This window comes from Athene cunicularia, assembly GCF_003259725.1.
Source record: "Athene cunicularia isolate RWA chromosome 1 unlocalized genomic scaffold, athCun1 chr1_part2, whole genome shotgun sequence".
Classification (NCBI taxonomy): domain Eukaryota; kingdom Metazoa; phylum Chordata; class Aves; order Strigiformes; family Strigidae; genus Athene; species Athene cunicularia.
Genome location: NW_020799092.1, coordinates 27,443,977 through 27,465,069, shown reverse-complemented (window position 1 = coordinate 27,465,069; position 21,093 = coordinate 27,443,977). Strand labels below are relative to the sequence as shown.

Below are 21,093 nucleotides of genomic sequence, written 5' to 3'. Positions count from 1 at the left end.
GACCTCGCCGCTGGGTACAGCTAGCGGGGCTGGGTAACACCCATACCTGGGCAAACTGGTGATGGAGTCACCAGCACTTCTGTCAATGGCCGTGAGGAAGAAGGGATGTGCCAGCGTCTCCTTTCTCCTCCCAGCTTGACTATTCCCCTTCAATGACATACAGATTTTTTTCTTTCAAAGCACGATGGAAATGTCAGTTCGTAGGAGGAGGATGGGGCTGGGCAAGTAAACCATTACAACGAGGTCCTGGGTAGCATTCAAAGCCATGTGTGAGCTGTAAAAAAAAAAAAAGAAAAAAAGGAGATAGAGACATAAACTCATTGGGAGTTCTTCCAAGGTGTATTGGGAAGCCATGAAACGGGCCCTTGTCTAGCCATGTGCTCGAGAGAAGTTGGATAAAACAGAGGAGCCATCACAGGTAAAGCACAAACATACTGATGTAAGCAAAAGCTTTCACTGGGGTGGCTTCAAAGTGCTCCGCATGGCGCAGGGATTAGCTGCTCAGCTGGTAAAACTCCCGCTGATGTCCCCTAAGGCAGCTCTTCCCTTGGGGGGCCACCCGCCAGCACAGCCATGGCAACAGGGACGTGCCGCAGTGGCTGTGGCCCGTCGGGTGTTCAGTTCCGTGACAAGGGACCTCCCAAGCCACACTGCAACCGGGCGTTTGGTTTCCCCTGGCAAGTTGGCAGCTAGAAATGATGCACCGTCGGCTCCCTCCGTTCTCTCAGAACCAGACCGGGAATGTGATGATCCAGGTGGCAGCCCCAAATGCAGTGAACTAGGTGGGTGGGACGTGGTTTATTTTCTGCAGCCATGAAGTAATTGAGAAAGATAAGAAGAATGTAACACATAGTCAGTGGCTCAATGCTTTTTTTTTTTTTTTCCCTTCATGATTAGAAAATTTCTGAGTTATGCAAGTGCACTTTAAACAATAACATCATACCCACACCAGAACTCCATGTGTCTCAATTTGCTGCGTCATCCGCTTATTTCTAATGCCGCCCCTTCTTAATTCTTCTTGTGTTTTTAACTAAGACAAAGCAATTATTTCCATGGCCAAAGCAGATGAAGACAATTGTGAAGTGCTGCTGGCAAGGGACACAAAATCCCATCGGGGTGAAGGATGGCCACATCCACATCTGACAGTGGAATGACTTTTTTTTTTTTTTCCCAGCAGCTACAGCTTAAACCATGACCCCGACCAGGACCCAACGTTGAGCACATTGGCAGCGGGACAAAGAGATGTCCTGGGTGATGGGGAGAGAGGGGTTTGGGTGTTTTTTAAAGATCTCAGAACTCCAGGTTGCCTGTGCTTGGCTACCAAGGGAGGAAGGCTCGTGGCTGGTGCTGCCCTGCTGCTTTGCTCGCCCGTGGGCAGGGACACGAAGACCCTTCCTGGGGCTTGTTCGTTCACCTTTGCGCTGCTGCGGCAAACCTCCCCACGTCAGAAAATGAGGAGTGTGTGTGTAGAGGGGGAAGATGTAATTTTTTAAAGACCTACTCGGCTCACTCACAAAATTATTGTTCCAAGCATCCTCAAATGGAAAATAATGCACGCAGCATCGCTGATTTTGAGGGCAGTGCCTCGGCCACGAGTCTCGCTCAGCACCCTGGGCTCTCCTCACACTTCCCCTCAGCTCCCTGGGAGGGAGGTAAACGTGCTGGAGCTCAGGAGTGCAAGGAGTGAGCCAGCCCTGCTGCTCGCCGGGCCAGCCCACCTCCCCGCAGGCCACCGAGAGCCACAGTCACGGGGGCACAAGCACCTGAGCTGTTCGTGTCAAAGTTTCTATCTCGGCAACTGGAAGGTTGCTTTGTCAACACACTGGAGTGTCGGTCAGCAATGTTTCCAGCATGAACGTTGGAGGGACAGGCTATTTATTTCTGTAGCTCAAGCCTGAAGATGAAATGCAAAAGTGAATCAAAATTTCTGTGGTAACAGCTTAATGAGCGAGGCTGATAATCAAAGGTTGGGGCGTAGCATTTCTGCTGCAGCTACACAGCACAGAAGTCATCTGCAATCTGCCAGTACAAATGCAAACAACAACTTCAAAGAGCAGTAGCATCTTTTTTATTTTTTTCCTTCTCCCTGGCTAGAATCTCTATATGCCTGTGCGCGCTTTGTAGTATTTTTTCCTATCATGACAATTTAATTTTTTGTTTGCTTTTTTAAAAGAGAAAAAAAAAAACCAACAACCCAACTTGTGCTTTAATGATGTTCACCATAGTGAACTTAAAAGTGGCTTACAGAAACAAGAGTCTGGCATTTTCTGTTTGCACCAGTCAGTCGCTAGTGATTGATCTCAGAAGCCAGGCTTCATTTTTCTAAGCAAAATAAGCTGCAGTTGGCAAAACCTGATTAAAGTGAGTGGAGTTTTATCTGATGGGGCTGTTGCCACTCATTTCAGTGTAACGTCTCCCTTTTCAACTACAGAGGACCTGCACAACACAGAACAAAAAGTATGCATCGGTTTATAATGCACTCTTCTAAAAGTGTAAGTGTTCCTAATAGGCCATCACACTGCTAGGAAACAGCACGGGCACATCAGCAGGCAGCACAAACTCCTAACACAGCTGGTGTGGAGCTCGTGCCGCCATCCTCACACACGTCTGCCACAAGAGAAAACACCGGGTGGACCAACCCTACCGTCAAACCCATTGCGCAAAAATTGCGACCGGTGGTCGTGAACTGAGCATTAAAAAAAAAAAAGAGGGGTTTTGACTTTGCTTCCTGATTGTTGAGCCTTTAGGGCACAGTGGGGCCGCTGCGGATTCTCCCTCTAAGAGTACGAAGCCCAAAACCACCTGAGATCCGGCTGCGAACGAGCCATGGCAGCGTCCCTCGTTCTGCTCGCCGGGAAGGGTTGGCATTGCTCCATGCTACTTCCCAACAGCCAGAAGAGCTCCTTTGCCTCTCATTTCTGAGGAAGGGGAGACAGCAAGAGAAGGAAGAGTAGGCGAAACTCCCATTTGAAGAGGAGCAAATCTAAAACTGACAGGCTCGGAGACAACACGTTTCATTTGAATGGCTATTTGCAGAGCAGCTCCTCTGCGAGATAACTAATGGCATGTGAAAAGGTCCTACGCACAGAAAACAGTCTGTCATGTTAAAATAAAGAGCTCTGAAGCTGTGAAGTCTGGCATGGCTGTAAAAATAACTTTCGCTTGGGAGGTGAGGCTGGGAACCCTACGGCTCCCGGTTCTTTTCAAAGACAATGCCCGGTGCCGCAGCAAGGAACACAGAGGCTACCGTGGCTCCTACAAATCTCCACCAAAACAATTTAAATTACTATCGAAGATTAAAGGCTAGCATAAGCCTACGCTCCCTTGCAACCGCATTAATTATTAAGGCGACATGCAGAGCTCTGTAATTGGCTCCTGTCTGTTAGCACAGCGCTGAGTTTATAGGTTAGGGTGGTGGCAGAAGGATGATGATGATTATATACGAGTTCTGGTTTGGAGGAGAGGTGATGGCTTCTAAAACTGGAAGCAGTGTTAGGAAAAATCAGGGTGCCCTTCCCACAGCAGAGACCAGGAGGGAGGAGGGGGCAGTTTAGCCGCAAGGGAAGCAAGGGCGTGGCGCGGAGCTGCCCCTGCCAACTGCAGCCCAAAATTAAACCGTGACACTGCCAGGAAGGGAAGACGAGGCAAACCCCCCTCCCCAACCAAACAAAAATTATTTCCACCTACCCCCAGAAAAAAAAAAAACCAAACCCCACTCAATCTTCTTTCTGCTCTGCGTAAGCATTAGCCCCTGTGATAGATTCTATACGGCAATGTCCGACCCCGTGGGAACCTTTTTCTGTCTCGGAGCCCTAGGCTTGCTCCCAAGCTGACTCAATTCGTGGCCATTTGGGCCAAGCCCACTGCAGTGTTTAAATCCTGGTGAAGACTTTGAGAACTCAACCCACAAGAGATGCACAAGGAAAAGAAAGAGAGCTGAGGTTGGCCAACACCTCTGCGTATGGATCTGGGGAAGGGTGGGTCAGGAAATTATTCCAAGAGGTGGAAAGCCAAGAAAGGGAGTTGACACGGTGGCCTCAAGGAGAGGGCATCTTCCTGGAAGGGCGTTGTAGACACTCCCAGCATCGTTTCAATCTGAAAACTGAAGACAACAGTGGAGAAATCAGCAGTCTGGCCGGGGAAGGGGTCGCACAGTGGGCCCATCCCCTCAGCAGCAGGTACCACCACGACACCACCACCATTAAATTGTCAATCGAGTTTAATGCATCATAAAGAAGTAAAACTACATTGGCATATTTAAGACAAACACTTTTTTTTTTTTTTTCTATGCACACTATCCACTGGACAGTCCCCTTTTCAAAATAACTACTTTTAACAGTCCAAGACACTTCTTCAGAAATTCTTCACATATTCAACCTTCCACGTTTTTCCCTTTTTTTTTTTAATTTGTCTGAGAAGAAAAAAAAAATCATTAAACCTGAAAACATTTACATTGCAAGCCACGTTAGAATGCATAATTGGCATACAATAACCAATGTATAACAATTGTGTTTTACTTAGTTCACTTTGTTCATCAATAAAAGAATATAAAAATCTTGTTCAACCGAGTGTTGTGTATTAAAATAGATTTGTATAGTACTGCACAGTTTCTCCCGGAGTTGTGAAAATGGTTGAAGGGACCATGTGCTGCCTAGTGATGGGCGACGGAAAAAAGCCAGTCCCTCGCATGGGTTTTTGTTTGTTTTCAAAAAAAAAGAAAAAAAAAGAAAAAAAAAAAAAAGATATTCGGCACCATGTGATATGCTGATGTGAGAGACTAGCCTCGAGTCGTGCTCTGGTGGCTTCTTGCTTTCCTTAAGTTGTGCTAAATGATGGAGAACTCATAAACGACGGAGATGATGGTGTCTGAGGGCGGGGGGGGGTGATGGTGAGAAAAACCGGGGTGCCCATCACTACCTTCCCGGGCAGGCCGCAGGGTGACGGGGGGCCTGTGGCCTGCGGGGGGGCCAGCGGACCCTTGCAGTATCAGGAAGACTAGCTAGTGAAACAAGCAGGCGCACTGGGATTTCCTCAGGGTAATGCTAAGTGCTTCCCCAACGTGCTAAAATCCAACAAAATAGTACAAAGTAATCAAGTTTCCAAAAAAAAAAACCACCCCAACAAACCCTTTACATTTTCCACAGCCCGTCCCTCCCCCAGAACTCCTGATATTATCCAGTCTGAGAAACAACCCCTTGAGGCAGGGTTGTTTATTTTTTTTTTCCTGTACCATTTCAGCAGATATTTCTGCAAGAAAAAAGAAAAATAATAAATAATTTAAAAAAAAAATCACGTTACATATTCTTAACAATAAAAACGCAGTACAAAAATGTAAAGTTATCTTTTTGGCATATTATCTGTACTGGCAAGAAACAAAAAAAAAGAGAATATTTATTTGCTCTTTTTCTTTAAAAAAGAAAAATAATCCAAGACTAACAGAAGAAAACCCCCAAAATAATATCTTTAAAAAATGAAACCCAACCTGCCAAAGATATCCACTATTATGGTTTATGCTAAATCTTGCACAAAAACTCCATGAGAAAAATACACCGATAGCAAAATAAGTAAAAAGGACCTGCAAAAAAGTAAGGAGTTTTACAGTCATACTTTTTTAAATACTTCAGAACGCATATACAGAAGCATCAGCATGAAAATACTTCAATATTTTACTAGAAATGCTAACTTCATACAGTTTCTTTATTTAAATATCTGCAATTCTCAACTCTAATAATACTGAAAAAAAAAAAAAAAAAAAAAAAAAAAGATTTTTTTTTTTGTTTCGAAGGCTCTGTGAGTGTCCGTGACGCCGATCTGGTCGAACCGGCCCCCATCTCCAGGTCACCTGAATCAACGGGGGCAACTTTGTTCCTCTGGTAAGAATCCATGTCGAGTCCTAAGTAGTTCAGTTTCTGGTTCCCTCACCGATTTCCCTCCCACACACAGCTTTCAGCCCAACTACTTTTCTACTACCTCACTACCTCTTTGCATTGAAAATTTCCCCCTTAAAGCAGAACTGGAAACCCGTCTGCCGCCCCACAAAAGGATATATCCCGCTTCCTATCGGCCGTACTTCTCCCCTTCCTCCTCGGTCAGAAATACATTAAGGCCAACATAACCCAAAAAAATCTCATGAGCACTGAAGGTCTCGGCAAATACAAAACCGCAGCACAACCCGCTCTGTGGGAACCTGCTGCCACAGTGACCTACAAACTGGACTGATTGGTTTGCAAGTTTCTACGCGTATCAAAACTGAGATTGTTCCTTTCCTCCTTTGTTTCCGTTTAATCTCTCCTCTGCGCATGGGTACAAAGTTTTTTCTCCCCCCTTGCCTTCGCCCTCCGGCAGCCGGCTCCGTCAGTTGTTACCCTGCGATTGCTGCAAGGCTTTGTGCATGGCAGCAGAGGCAGGGGAGGGTTTGATCCAGGGGACAGTCAGCAGGGAGGAGGTGGTGGTGGTCGTCATGGTAACCTGAATCATCTGCTCGTTTTGTATCAGTCTAATGAGGGTTTTGAGACGTTCCAGTGACGACTGAGTCCCTCTCTGCTGGGCCAACAGGCTGGTTTTTAGCTCTAAGCATTTCTGTCAAATAAAGAGAAGGGGAGAGAGAAAGAAAGACTGAGAACACATTCAAATTGGTGTCAAACATCTCTCCAAACGTTCTTTTGTGTCTTGAGCGCACGTCCTGCTCCGATGAAGTGTATTCTCCTCGGGGGACAGCAGGGCCACAGCTCAACGAACGGAGTAACCCCCGGCGCCGCGCGAGGTGAAATACTCACCCCAGTCCAAACGCACTTGGAGGACGTTTCTGACCTCGTCCTGGAGGCAGCTGGGCAGAAACGCCTCCTGCCCTCCCAACAGACGGCTGGCACGGGGGTGTCATTCCTGTATTACCACCAGAAAGTACCGCAAGCACCGGCGAGGTCTCTAAATCTTACCAAAAGGCACTGGTAGACACGAGGGGCAAACCTCACCGTGATGCGGTTTGCACCTGTCCCACATTTTAGGGAGTTAGTCCTGCGTAGGTAAGTTGGCCTCTCTGAAGATGATGTCAGTGTATTTCAGGCAGAAAACCTGACTTAAGACACTACCGTTACGCCACCGCAGCCACAAGGAAACCCTTTTCCTGGGGGGTGGAACAAACCACTCCCCACAAACACCTGAAATGTTTTCATACAAACCTGTGTGGGAGGTATGTTTTCATCCCAAGCCCCCCCTCTTCTCCAAGAAGAGATAAGGAAGAATCAGTAAATTCTCCTCTCCCTCCCCAGGGTGTCCTGCTGCAGCCAACACCCCCCCCCCAGCTTTACACTGTCAACTGCCCTGCGAGGGACTGTGTGACAGCCCAAAACCCTGAGCCCGTCTGCTCCACGGAAGGTGCCTCCCCAGTGACTGAGACCTCCCGTTTTCTTTCTCCCAGTGGGTCCAAGAGTCTGGCAAAACCAGTAACTTGTCTGCCAACTGCTCCTTTTTGGCTTTGCTCTAGAGTCCTCGGGGTAGAGGGGGGGCATTCTCCAGTCCTGGGCAAGTGGGAAATGCTCACTTGAAAGTCAAGTTCTTTGAAAAGCAAACTCAGTAGAGCTGCTCAGGGGTTGGTTTAGACGGATGAAATCTCGGGTGAAGGATAAATCATGTTCTGTTTTTACCAAATAACACCATTCCGCCTGTGGTGCGGACGAGAGCGTTCTTGCTAATGTAAATCTCTGTTAAGGCAAATGTCAGAAACGAAATTGCTCTGTGCTGGGACATCTTTAATTGCTCTTCTCCTTTCGAGTGGATATATCATATCTCCAATACATATAATCACTGGTTGATATTACCATTTCAATAAGACAGTGTTGCCCGCTGAAGCACCCGATTCCGCTTAAAGTAGGAATCTGACTGATTTTGACAGCCCCTGACACACGCCCGACAGCTGACTGCATCCCCCAATGCTTTTCTTTTTCCAAACACCTCACCCCACTGCACCTTCCTACCCACTAAAGATATTCCCTACTCCAGAGTCACTCCTTCAGACGCACGTGTGTTTGTTTCCGTCAGTGCTGATGCTGGCTACACACGCTTACAGGGAACATTCCCCACTGTGATGCCTTTCAATAAGTTATTGCTTTGCTTTCCACTCTATTTTAAATGGGATGAATATTTTAACATGCCTCCTCTGGATAACTGCCGCGGTAAGGCAAGTAGCGACCAGTTGCTCCTGCAGCTGCCACTTTGATTTTTCCAGGGTAAGGAGGTTTCAAATATTTATTGAGGCTGCCACACAAGCTAACAGCTACCCCTTAAGAGTGGGCCCGTGGTGAGGCAGCCCCAAATAAGTTCCTTCAGCCATGGAGGATGGGAATTAGGGCTTTGAACCTGGCCCGTTCATTAGTGCCCGAGACTGGTCCTTAGAGCATGGCGTGTGTGGGAGACGTCTCCAGCCAACACCGAGCTTTGAAATGAGTTCACGGAGAAAGTGACTGTGAATCCATTTCCAGTCATGGAGAGGTTGTTACAACATTCAACCCCCGGGACAAAGAAAAATGGTTATTTTCTACTTAATCTCAAGAGTTTTGAGTTAATGTACAAGGAGCTGGAGGATAGGCTTGGGACTAAACTTTTCACCTAGAGAATGGAAGTGTCTTAAAGTCCCTGGGCAGATCAGAGCTGTGCATGGCACTACAGGGGAAGCAGCCATGGCTGTTTTGTGGGTTTTTTTGTGCGCCACAGGAATTCAGGTGGTTTCTCCTCCTCAGCCCGCCAAAGCAGCTCGTTTTCGTGCGTAAAGGAAATCCACGTCATTTTCCTCAGAGAGAAACACATTCACACCTGAACAGCTGTAGGCTGGGAGCAGAAATAATTTTCTAGCTGTCTGGGTTTTTCTAGCCATAAAATATCTGGGGTTTGGGCATAAATTCTTTACAAACACCTCTGCAGGAGGCTCTGTGTCCCCAGTCAGGTGTCCTACCTTCACTGCATTGTTGAGAAGTCGATCTTTTTCTTCTAACTGTCTATGCTCACTCTTCAGCTCGCTGCTTCTCTTCAATAACTTCCGCTTCTCCTCTTCTTTGACTGCGGAACAGTAAGATGAAGGATGCAGAAGTTAAGAAAAGACCACGTGGCAAAAATGTGAGCTTGACAACATATTTTGGATGGTTTCAGGTTTCATGAGCCTTTTGCCAGCCAAACAGAGCCGGAGGTTGTGCTTGCGTGCTTGTGTCTACGCCAATGGCTAGCACACAGGACAGCCCAAAAGCTACAGGGCACCTCTGAGATGAATTAAAATGAATCCTCGGGCCACACGTGGTCCTCCAGGTCTCCAAGAAAGAGGTGAATGGTATTTACGAACAGGTCAGCCACTGGAATGGTGACAGTTAGCGACCCTGGCTGAAAAGCACCACCGTAACGGTGCCAGACCCCTGCAAAGCTCCTCACAAACAGGGTCTAATGCCCCAACCAGCCCATTGCCGGAGTGCAACGGGGAACTGAAAACCAGTAATGGGCAATGCACAGACAATACACAGCATCAGTGGTTGTGATAGCAACTAACACCAAAACAATTAGGAGCTGACAGAGCTGTATCGTCTGAGAACTGCTCTGGCACCGTGCTACATAGCCCGTTCCAGGGCTCTGCACAGCCTGACTGACAAAAAAAAGGCCTGGAGAGTCAATCCTGTGAGGAGCCAGGGAAGGAGCTGGGAGTGTTCAGGGTGAGGAGGAGGAGGCTGAGGGGAGCCCTCATCCCTCTCTGCAGCTCCTGACAGGACATTGCAGAGAGGCTGGGGCTGGGCTCTGCTCCCAGGGGATCAGGGACAGGACAAGAGGGAACGGCTGGAAACTGCCCCAGGGGAGGGTCAGGCTGGGCAGGAGGAGAAAATGTTTCCCAGCAAGAGTGGTCCGAGAGTGGAACAGGCTGCCCAGGGAGGGGGCATTCCCCATCCCTGGGGGGGTTTCAGGGCCGTTGGGATGAGCTGTGGGGGATGTGGGGTAGGGGAGAACTTTGTAGAGTCGGGCTGAGGGTTGGACTCGATGATCCCGAGGGGCTTTTCCAACCTCAGTGATTCTGTGATTCTGTGAACTCTACGTTAATATTAGTGCTGTTGTGCTGGGAGGGGGCTGCAGGAGGGGCTCCTGTGAGAAGCTTCTCGAAGCTCCCCCGGCTCCAAGTGAGCCCCAGCTCTGGCCGAGGCTGAGCAGTCGGTGATGGTGGTTGTGCCTCTGTGGGAACACGTTTCAGAAGGGGAAAGTGGGAGGGGGAGCTGTGAGGGAGACACCTCTGCAAACACCGAGGCCAGAGGAAGAAAGGAGGAGGAATGGGGGGAGATGTGGCGGGGCAGAGACCCCCCTCAGCCCGGGGAGGGCACCGGGGGGGCAGATGCCGACCTGCAGCCGGGGAGGGCCCCACGCCGGAGCAGGGGGATGCGCCCGGAGAGGGCCGGGAGGACTCTGAGGGAAGAAGCCCCCGGCGTTGTAGTTCAGCTCTGCAACATGCAGGGGGGAGCCACGGCGGAGCAGCTCGGGAAACACTGCGGCCGTGGAGAAAGTTCATGGTGGTGGAGTGTCTCTGTGAGAGGGGAAGCACGTGGAGCAGGAGCAGAGCGCAGGGAGTCCTCCCCCTCGGTGAGGGCACTGACCGCCCCCCCCTTCCCTGCTCCCTGCGCCGCTGAGGGGAGGAGGGAGAGATACCGAGAGCAAAGCTGAGCCTAGGAAGAAGGGAGGGTGGGGGAGTGTTCTGAAGATGGCATAATGCTTCTCCTGTCCTACTGTCTGTCAAGTGTAGTTAGTGTCTGCATTAAATTTATGTTCTTTTTCTTCCCCTAACGAGTCTGTCTTTGGCCCGTGACTGTAATGGGCGAGTCATCCCTCTCTATTCTTATCTCCTGAGTCTTTTGCCTTATTTTCTCCTTCACAGTCCTGAGGGGAAAGGGGGTGTAAGCAGCTGCGTGGTGCTCCATTGCCTTCTGGGCTGCAACCACAACAGCTATAAAGGACTCCGATGGCCTCTCCCAGCACGAGCAGGGAACGCCTCGTCAACAGCTGCGTGAATCCCTACCTGTTTTATGAGTAACATAGGAGTGCACAATTGCCAGAGTTCCAGTCCATGGCACGTTGTCGTCTTTCTTTAACACCTGCAAGCCCAGGAAACAATAAACAGTTAGGACTCCACAAAGACACACATTAATGCTTTTCTTCCTCCAGCCCCACAGCTCTGCAGGATCGGATCTAGAGTCCTTGTCTCAGAATCTGCAAGCTGAAAAGTAATGAGAGAATAATTTAAGTAGCTGTCTCCATTGGGGCTTACTCCTTCACACATCACTACAAACAGCTCTACCAAACCGCTAAAAGGGGGCTACAAACACTCCGTTCCTCGGTGCTGCGGCCAGAAGACATTCTGCGGCCCCGACACGCAGATTTCCACACCACCAGGAGCGTTTCCTGCTCGGCGTGGGAGAAGATGCTGGTCCGTATGAAAACACGACAGCACGGACCTAATCCCGAGCTGCACTGCTCCCTGCAACTGCTTGCTACAACCTCCCCTCGACCTTTTCAGGGGAACGTAACAGTGATCTCAATGCTAAACACAAAGAGCCCAAAATCTAAGCCTCCACTCTCCCATTCAGTGACACTGTACTCTTTTAGTTATTGTTTTCCTCTTCATGCAATCAGCATTATTCACAGCAGCTACACAAATTATCATTTCTGACATGACTATGATTAATAGTTCTGTGTAAGAAACTCGATCTAAAGAAAAGGAAGTGTTGTCCTCACAGCTTTCAGACCCGCTGATGAACACTGTCTCCTCCTGACACTGTCTCCCTCCTCTGTCAGATTTACACTACCTGTGTGGCAACCCTACGTGCTGGTGGCTTTGCTGTAAAGAAGGGAAACAAAGGAATGGAAGAAACATTTTAAAAGGACAGATCTCAGCAGGTGTGATTACAGGGGAGCTAAGGCACTCAGTGTATGTTCTGCCTCCAGGATGATGAAAATACCAGAAATAAATGCTTCAAACTGTACTAAAAGCCTCTCAGTACTACTTTAGCTAACGTGGTCCCCTAAGCTGTGACCACAGGTTAGATTAGTTTAGTGGCACACAAATTTGAGCTTTCTCCCATTTTATTTTCTATGCTCCGTGTAGCTTACCTTCTGTTGGCACTTTGGACAGACCCAAATCCCCTTGGGGGCAGTTTTGAGGGGTGGGTCCAAGCAGTTGAGGTGATACGCTCTGGGACACGTGCCACAGGGCTGCAAGTTCACGCCACGCTTGCAAGCAGTGCAGTGTTCATCGTGGTGGATCTCATTCTGCAAGAGAAGAAGGAGGATGGCTTGGGTGAAGTCAATCCATTGAGAACTTCTCTCTCTCTACAGCATTCAGAGCCTCTGCCGCAGCAGACAGGCTCACTCCAGCACAAAATCTAATTGTCAAGAGGACCCCGACAGCTGTAGAAGACGACAGAAATAGCTAGCAAGAAATACAAGCCAGGAGCAAGTTTCAGAAACCGAAACAGATAGAAAAATAAAAACCAACTAATCAAACACAGGAGGGAGTTGGCCAATGAATAGAGCCAGCTTGTGACGCAGGAATTATTTCACTTGTTTCTGATCATGTGTCACCCCAACACACGCGTTACCACGCACAGCTCTACTCAGAAGCCTGGGGTCAAAGTCAGTATGGGGATCACTTGTCCTTCGAGTCCAAACCAGAAGGAAGGAAGGCAAGAAAAAGCTTCTGGGGAAAACGTTTTCCACGTTTTATGGCCGTTGCCTCGAAGAGCGGGAAGGAGAACAGTACTCGAGCACGAGGGTTCGCGACGTCCCCTCTGTGGTGAACTCCTCTGGAGGGCTCCTCCGTCCCTCTGCTCTCCCTGGCACTAATTGTTCTCTGTTCAGACTTGCTCTGACAACCCTTCTCCAACAAGACTGATTAGTACTTTGTCTGAAGCAATATATAAAATGAAGCAAGACTCATCAACAAAGTTACAATGTCATGTAGTCAATTGCTATGCTAATCTGGTGGCAACGTTAATTACTCTTTGTATAATTAAGTGCATTTTAATAAAGGAGATACTGATTTTGAAACTCTCATGGCTTGTGAAGCATTAAAAAAAACCCACCAATTTCTCCTAGTGCTTCTCTAGGAAGGAGAATAATAATTTTGTACCTTTGTTAATTCCAAAAGAATATTTTCATTTAGAGGGATAATTAATTATAATGTTCCATGATAGTTTTAGTCAGGCTTGTATCTTAAATTCTAACTCAGTCCTGTCAAAAAATCCCTCTCCAAAATATTATGCCTTAGAAATGCTCAAAAAGTCTTAATTTTAACCTCAATGTAAATAGATTTAATCTACACATACTAGAATCGTTCCTCGTTTTTCTTAAAAATTTTCATTAAAACCACAGATCTGGACTAGCAATTTCTCAATCAGTGGACTCCACAAAGGAATGAAACTCAGGCCTTGCATATGAATTTGGATTTCTAACTTTGGGTTTCTAACTTTGGGGCTCAAAGATTTAGTTAAGCAGGAAACGTTTTGCGCAAGCAGCATGAAAGGCAAAGGCAATACGGCAGGTTTGTACCTTGATGGAGACTGCAGTAATCAGAAGCAAGCACTGAGTTACACGGGGATGAGAAAGACACTGGTAATAACCAAATTTTGCTACACGTACCTTCCAGAACGGATCCTCATTTGCTAGCACATGAAAGAAGGGCAGAGAACAGATTAGTGGGAAACACATCGCTGCAGTGAATGTTATCAGCTATGGGGGTCATTTTAGTCAAGCTGTGACACAGGAGATCAGGACGCTGCCAAAATTAACGCGGGCAGGAAAGAACGCGACAGCAAGCGGTGGAATTAGCATGTGAGATTTTAAAAATGTACACAGCAGGAATCCCATCTCCAAAGGTCTGATGCTAAAACGCCATCGTATGAGAAGCAACAGCCGGTTCCGAATTTTCAGAAATTCCCATGCAAAGCTCCTCTCCACATGCCCGTAGTCAAAAAGTCTTTCTTAAAGACTTCAGCCTGCTGGGTGATGAACAGTCTGGCCCTGGACCAGCAAGGCACTTAAGCAGGCGCTTAACTTGGGGTATGAAATTGGTGCCACTGACTTACCGTTAAACACATGTTTAAATGTTCAGCTGATTCCTGGCCAGAATGGTCAGCCACTTGTGGGAGTGAGCTTTATGTTATCATCAACCCTTTTATCATCAAACTACTCCCACCCAGAACGCCAAGATTTTCTGCCCTTTTGATGAACTCGGCCTGTAGTGATTGCATGCGCAACCTGATATAAGGACAAGAACCGTCAGAGCTCACTGGAAAGCAGGCCAAGCCTTTCATAAAAATATTTGGGAAATTCGTCACGCTTCGGTCCAAAAATAAAAAGCCAGACAATTTTAACGGCTTTATGAAAACCACGTAGTAGATTGTAATTTTTTGCTGCTGATTCGTGAAAGGCTGGGGCACAGTGTCCCAGTGACAAACAGCCGGTGGAGAGGCCCTTCTTTGGATTAAAGTGGAGAAAACCAAATTATTTCTGTCCTTCCGTCCTTCTTCAGCTGCCCGATGCACAAGGGGAATAACAGCTGCCCCGGGGCCATCCCTCACACACAGCCCAACCTGCTGTTGCACACTTCTGTTAGACTCTGATGCGTGCATGCCTGTGAAGATGCGAACGCTTTCGGACCTCACGCGCGTGTACAAAGAACATAAGAACGAAGGAACAGCTTCACCTACATTAGATCAAAGGGTCCTTTGCTAACAGCATCCAGTGCTGCCACTCGTGCACAGAGTGCAAGCACAGAGTAAATTCTACTCCAGAAGCATCCTTCCGGACGCCAGCAGCTCACGGGCTTCCCTAACCCCGAGTCTGCATCTTCATTTTTATATTTAACAGCCTTAGATAGACCTTTTTTTTTTTTTCCTTCCATAAATTTGTCTGCTTTTCCCAACGATTGTAGCATCCTTTGGCAATGAGTTCCATAAATAATCAGACTTATAAAATCTGTAGATGTCACTTCATATACACAAATACCCACACGGAGATCCACTGCGCTACGACACCGTGATTACTCAGGGGATATAAATGTTGTTCAGATAAACACTGGCTTGATAATTAAAGAGTCTTTCCTACAAATGATACATGTCAGGGGATGTGACCTCATTTCAGGTAAGACATTTTCAGATAAATGAATCCTGATTAATTGACATTTTGCTCAAAACTTACAAGAATTGCTCTCTTCTGCATTTCTGGAAATGACGGTTGTTTCCTGTGCTTCACAGGGTTTTTTTTTTTTTTAGTTTGTTTATTTCTCTTTTCAGCTCACTTTTACAATAAAGTTGCAAACATTTAAAAATACGTCCACTTCTGCCTTCTGAAAAATTAAACTGAAGACAACTTTTTTTTTTTAAAGGAGCTTTTTATGAAAGAAGGGGCGGTCGGCTCTGCACTGAGGGTGGACAACACATCACTGTGGTGCCGAGCTGTCGGGGACAGCGTCGGTCCTCAGCTCAGAGCTTGCCCAGCATCCCAAACAACGGCACCTGGTGCAGCTCACAAACCCCTCCAGAGGTGGGCAGTTCTGCTCTAAAGAAGCCCAGCTTAAAATTGTCTCAATCTGCAGAATCCCAGCCCTGATTCTGGATGCTGGAAAAAAAAAAAACCAAACAACAAAATCAAAGATAGAGGGCTTGAAGAGGAATTAACAATTATGGAGAGAGAGTGCTGATTTCCAAGCGTCTCTGAGACTGTCACTCTCCTACTTCCTCGCAAATAAAATGGGAAATACGTGGTGGGAAGAAGGTCAGAGATATCAGACCCTAACTTAAATGAAATCCGCCCAGGGGCTAACGACACGCCTTGCTAACGTTGCCATTCTCTCCTGTTTTTTTCCCATGTGTTTTACATGGGAAAAACAAGTGCTGTGATAAGACAAATAATAAATTCTAATTTTAATTCTGAAGATAAAACTAAGCCAGGAATAATGCTCTTTCCACTGGGGCTTACATGAGCATGGGTTCCTACTAAGAGGGACGTCACCACCGCCGTGTGCCGTGCAATAACCCCCCTTGTCCTCTGAGGGCCTCTGCATTAGAGGTGCATGGTGAGCAGGCCGACTGTCTGCATCTAGCAGATGAAGTCTGAAGGTAGAGAGAAGTGCTGCTGCATTTCCCTTGGTGATCCTGTGGCACAGGAATTCCAAGGCAGGAGCCAGCAAGCTGAATCTCAAGCACTTAAAGATGACGCTTCCGCAGGGATATCAAGCAAAAGCGGAAAAACTGTCAAAAGTTCGTGTCTTAATTGAAATTATGCCTGTAAATTCTCCTTTTGAGCAATTTAAATAATATTTAGCTTAGAAAAAAAACCCAAACATCTTCCCCTACCTCTAACGTACCACAGAAGACCCTAAGTTATAAAGGCAACACGAGGGCAAGGACATAATTCCATTTCTTTACTGGCTTTCTCTTCTCCCCTGAAATGCAACTCAAGATTCTCACTTTCTCTCTTAAAATCCTACATGGGCCTCATCTGAAGAATTAAACTGTACTCAAGGATCTCTGCAATTCGTCTCCCACCTCCCAAATCTTTCCCTTCGCTGTATGTTGCACGTTTTTCCTAGAAAGGGCTTCTTCGCATGAGCTAATCGTCACTGTCCCCAAATGGCTCCTCCGAGTTGCTAATTCTCAAGGTTTTTACCGTGAAATTTTCAGCCTCTGAAGTTCTTAGAAACGCAAGACTGGAAGTCATCCTCAAGGCCATCATATCTAGATTTATGGCTCCAGCTCTTGGAGTCAGAAAAACTGTGTGGTTTTCAGGTACCGTTTTTAAAGCAAAAGGTAGGGTAAGTTTCTAGCCCTTGAGGATGGACAGCAGTTTCTTCAAGCTAATGAAAAGAGGCAAATGAAAAGCCCAGAATAGTAATTATTTTTAAAATCCCAGTTCTTCAGTATATATTTTGAAGCACTTGGGGTTGGCCACACTGCCTTCTTCAATCAGTCCTCTCACTGCACGGTGCTTACAATACTAGAGATCTGATTTTCCGCTGATTGCAGAGACTTTGGCTCCATTTCTACACAGTTTTGACCTTTAGCCTTATCCTTCAATTGTTTTTTTTTTTGCGGGAAAACCATCTATTTTCACTGCACACGAAAAAATGCCGGGACCTTACACAAAGTAATGCCCTATCGTACCACAGCAGTAATTCAGATGAAATCCTACTAATAAATATTTAACATGTCATTACAATAGCAGTAGATTCATTTAAAAAATATGCTTACCTCTTGTTGAAAGGAACAAGGGGTTATTCAAATAATTTGATGCAAGGCGTTTCCGCTACAAGGGAAAAGAAACCAACCACAGTGTCACTGGAAAGTGCTCTGGTTGTCTCTTAGCTTTTCATATGAACAATCTCCATGAGCTTCACAGAATCACTGAGGTTGGAAAACCCCCTCGGGGTCATCGAGTCCAACCCTCAGCCCGACTCTACAAAGTTCTCCCCTACCCCACATCCCCCCACAGCTCATCCCAACCACCCTCACACACAACCAGCTATCCAGAAGGCAGTTCCACGACTTAGAATATTCACTGCTAACCCCTGAGAGAGTCGTACAAGCGGTTGCGTTGTCTACCTTCCTACCAAGTCCTTCACAGAGCAGTTAAATTTTATTAACCAGAGAGAAATGCAAATTGCAGAAGTTATTGATTGGGTTGCAGGATACGTTGCAGAGGTCAGTAAGAGCAAGGCAACAGCGACAGTAGCTCCAAGAGCAGCAGATAAACAACGTCCGTGAGGGGAAAACTGCGTAATAAATTGCTGCTGTGAGGCGACACCTTTATTTGTGTATATAGAAATGGTGATGGACTACCCACCTGCAGGAAAACATCACTAACTTGTGATGTGACCCTTGCCTACAGCTCACGGGAACACAATCCGTGTGCAAGCAACGCGTTCGTGCCGAAGCAAAACGCTTTGCTTTCAGAAGTTAACGCGTCCAACCTCTAGGAACGGGCAGGGATTTCTGCTGAGGTCACCAAGGATTTTTAAACTTACAACACAGACCGCTGGAAACCTGACTGAGACGTTGAACTAATCTAATGCAGCTCCATCCCCAACTTGTCAGATGGTAAAAGCTGTTGGTCAATAGCAAGCCAGGCTTCATTAACGGTCTATAAAACCCCTAATTGTTTCTCTGAGCCATCCAATACTTGTACGGCGGGGCTGGAAACTACCGTTTTCCTCCATTAGATGTTGTTAGACTCTGCTCGGAGGAAAATTAGAGGGTTTTTCCTAATAAATGATTTATTCTGTGGCGAGTAAACTGTTTTCCTATACATGGGTGCCTGCCAGTCTGTTAATGAATTCTGAATAGATGTTTCTTCCTTCAGAAAATACCTAGCCTGAAATTTAACCCTTTCCTATGAAAAAAAAACCCACAACAACGACGACAACAAAAGAAGTGAGAAAACAGAATGATATCTCAATTTTTTTTTTAAAGAAAACGGTCTGGAAAGAAAAAGCACAACGTCCAAGTGAAGACGTAAGACCGTGATCACATTTTTGTAATCAAGGAAGTTAACATCACCACTACAGATGCCGAGCTCCTGCCGTTTTGAGGGGCGTTGGCAAATAAAAAGACTAATTTATATGCAATTTCAATTTAAACAATCATGAATTAAAGATCATTCAGCAGACTAACCGTAAATTAAACGGCACCAAAATGCCTGAAATGCCACAAAATACCTCAACTCACTGATTAGCAAATCAATCTGAGCAGCTAATTGATCAGAGAAAAACCATCTGCCTCCATTTCACTCGAACAGCATTCCCCATGGTCAGTACTTAATGACAGCCCCTAATGAGGACACAGCTGATCAGCCACAGGACTCTTTCACAGACATTTCTTTCTCCATGCCATCTTTCACTTCAGGATAGGCTTTTGAGAATAGATATAATGAGAAGTATGAACCAGGGGTGCAGCAGACCTCCTCCATCACCTCCTCCATCCCTGCTCCAAGATAATTGAGTTTCTCACGAACATCGATCAGGCTACAGCCACAGAACGCCACTGCAAGTATTTTAATAAACTCATCGGGAGAAAAAAAGATCTAAGAGAAGACACCACAAATTTAACGCTAGCGAGGCTAAAGTTCCTGCTGTGTTAAATACTGGATGTATGGACATCAGTATTTGCTCTGAGGAGGTCACCAGAGAAAAGCTGAGGAGTTCTGAAGAATTCAGGTGCCCAGAGCCGCTCTGGAGTATAAAAATCTCCAATACTTTCAAAAAAGAACAATCAAGCCACTAAGCAGCTTGACTACAGTGTTTCTAAGTTTTTCTTAGCCTCATCTGTCTGATGTCTGCCAACAAACACAGAAATCTGAAATGCTGGCATACCAAAAATTCTGCATCGCTTGTGCCTAAATAAAGAAAAATCACTTTCTTTAGGCTGAAAGAACTCAGAGGAATCTTGCTTAAGGGGAGAGCTGGCTGCAAATTTGTTTCATCCCTGTAGGAAGTTCAAATAGTAACCCCAAACTGTGGTGAAATTTTAAAGGTGGATCTTTAATAAGCCAAATAATGTATATATTCAGTTCAGAAACAAAGAAAAAAAAACTATTTCAGGAGAAGTTACGTCCATTTATATGCTGCTTTTACACCAGGTTTGCAGTCCAACATTATGCAGGACCAAATTTTGCTCCTACTAAAAATGTAACAGCATAACAGACAACAGAGATTATCCAGAGCGTTTTATTTTTTAATTATGCATTATTATATTATGCAGGCTTCCACACCCCCTGCAGAGCACGCTGATTCTTAAAACCAACACATCCCTTTTATGAATGTCACTAATAAAAAAACCCCAATTTCTCCATTTATTATTTGGCGCATCGGGAAAGAGAAAGAGCAATGCAAGTTTGAACGCAACGCAGCACTTCTGTTCCTCAGCTCTGACCTAAAGGGACTGTCTGCGGGGGTGAAAGAGTAATTAGGTCCCACGTTAATTTAGTCCTTTTGGCCTTTATTAAACCTAAGATGAAGTCTAGTTTGAAGCGAGTTATGCTGTGGGGTGAAAACCTGTTGCTTAGCTGCTGCAACGAGATCTTTTCCTTCTTTTCCACATCAGATTCTCTTTACAAGTGAATGTGTGGTTCTGCATTTATATACACACTTTTTAAATAAACGCTTAAACCTTTTATTGACGCGAAATAGAAAAAAGTGAATGATAAAGTACCTCTGTTTCCAAGAGTCCACTGTAGGCTGGATTTGCTGTGCTTCTTCTCTTTCTTTCCTGACGCTTGCTCTGGATTTCTGTAACCATGGAAAGAAAGGTGAACTGTGCGTTTCTCATTCATCAGGGAAAAATGTAGATCTAACTTGTTAAGCAAGATGCTCTTACCCTCAACCCCCTGGGCTTTGTGTTCAGTTTCAGTTTCTAAAGTATAATTGGGTTGCATCAGCACTGGTATTTGCTGCGGTTCAAGGTTTGCCATTAATAAGCTTTTCCTTCTAAGATACAGAACACGAGGTTTTTTTTAATTTATTTTTTTGCCTTCCTCCAAGGTGGACTTCTGCTACCCTGCAAGATTTTTATTACGATCCCTTCAGGCACATATTCAGCAAGCATCAACAGAGAGCTTTCAAAATGCTATCCTTGTCTGCTCTTAACAAAAATGAAGCATCTACAGCAGTTAAGCCTTGTAATTCAGATCAGATGAAAACACAGAAATCCTTTAAAACTGCATTTACATTACTTTTTCTCTGCAGAGGTTAGAAAAGCACGGCCAGAATGCCACGGCTAGATTCGGTTCTAACTAGGGAGTGATGATTTATCCACCTAAAAACATACAACCTCATGATCCTGAGCACGCAAAATGTTGTTACGCGCCGTACATGTATTGGTGTCACTGGAAACAGCAGCGCAAAAAGCAGCTCACCAAATTGCAGCCCTGTTCAGAAAACGGTGAAACACGAGAGAGCTCCCTCCCGCTAAACGGGAACACCTATTCCAGACGGAACCTGCTGAGGATTTAGAAACGATTAGGCACGTGCCCTCTTCCGTAAACACACGTGGAGAGGGGGAGCGGATCCCTCGACCACTGAGACCTGCA

The 21,093-nt window shown here is 46.1% G+C and overlaps 1 protein-coding gene across 1 annotated transcript in view; it reads right to left on the bottom strand.

The window, feature by feature from the left end:
• Window positions 1-4,369: 4,369 nt before the first annotated feature.
• Window positions 4,370-21,093, bottom strand: part of PHF21B (PHD finger protein 21B) — a 56,848-nt gene continuing 40,124 nt past the window's right edge. Inside the window, exons 7-13 of the mRNA XM_026864472.1 lie at window positions 20,217-20,293; window positions 17,262-17,316; window positions 13,651-13,673; window positions 12,124-12,282; window positions 11,033-11,108; window positions 8,948-9,051; window positions 4,370-6,579 (exon numbers count right to left, since the gene is read on the bottom strand). Of these exons, the coding sequence (XP_026720273.1) occupies window positions 6,355-6,579; window positions 8,948-9,051; window positions 11,033-11,108; window positions 12,124-12,282; window positions 13,651-13,673; window positions 17,262-17,316; window positions 20,217-20,293 (719 nt within the window). The 3' untranslated portion in view covers window positions 4,370-6,354. The remainder of the gene's footprint in view (window positions 6,580-8,947; window positions 9,052-11,032; window positions 11,109-12,123; window positions 12,283-13,650; window positions 13,674-17,261; window positions 17,317-20,216; window positions 20,294-21,093) is intronic.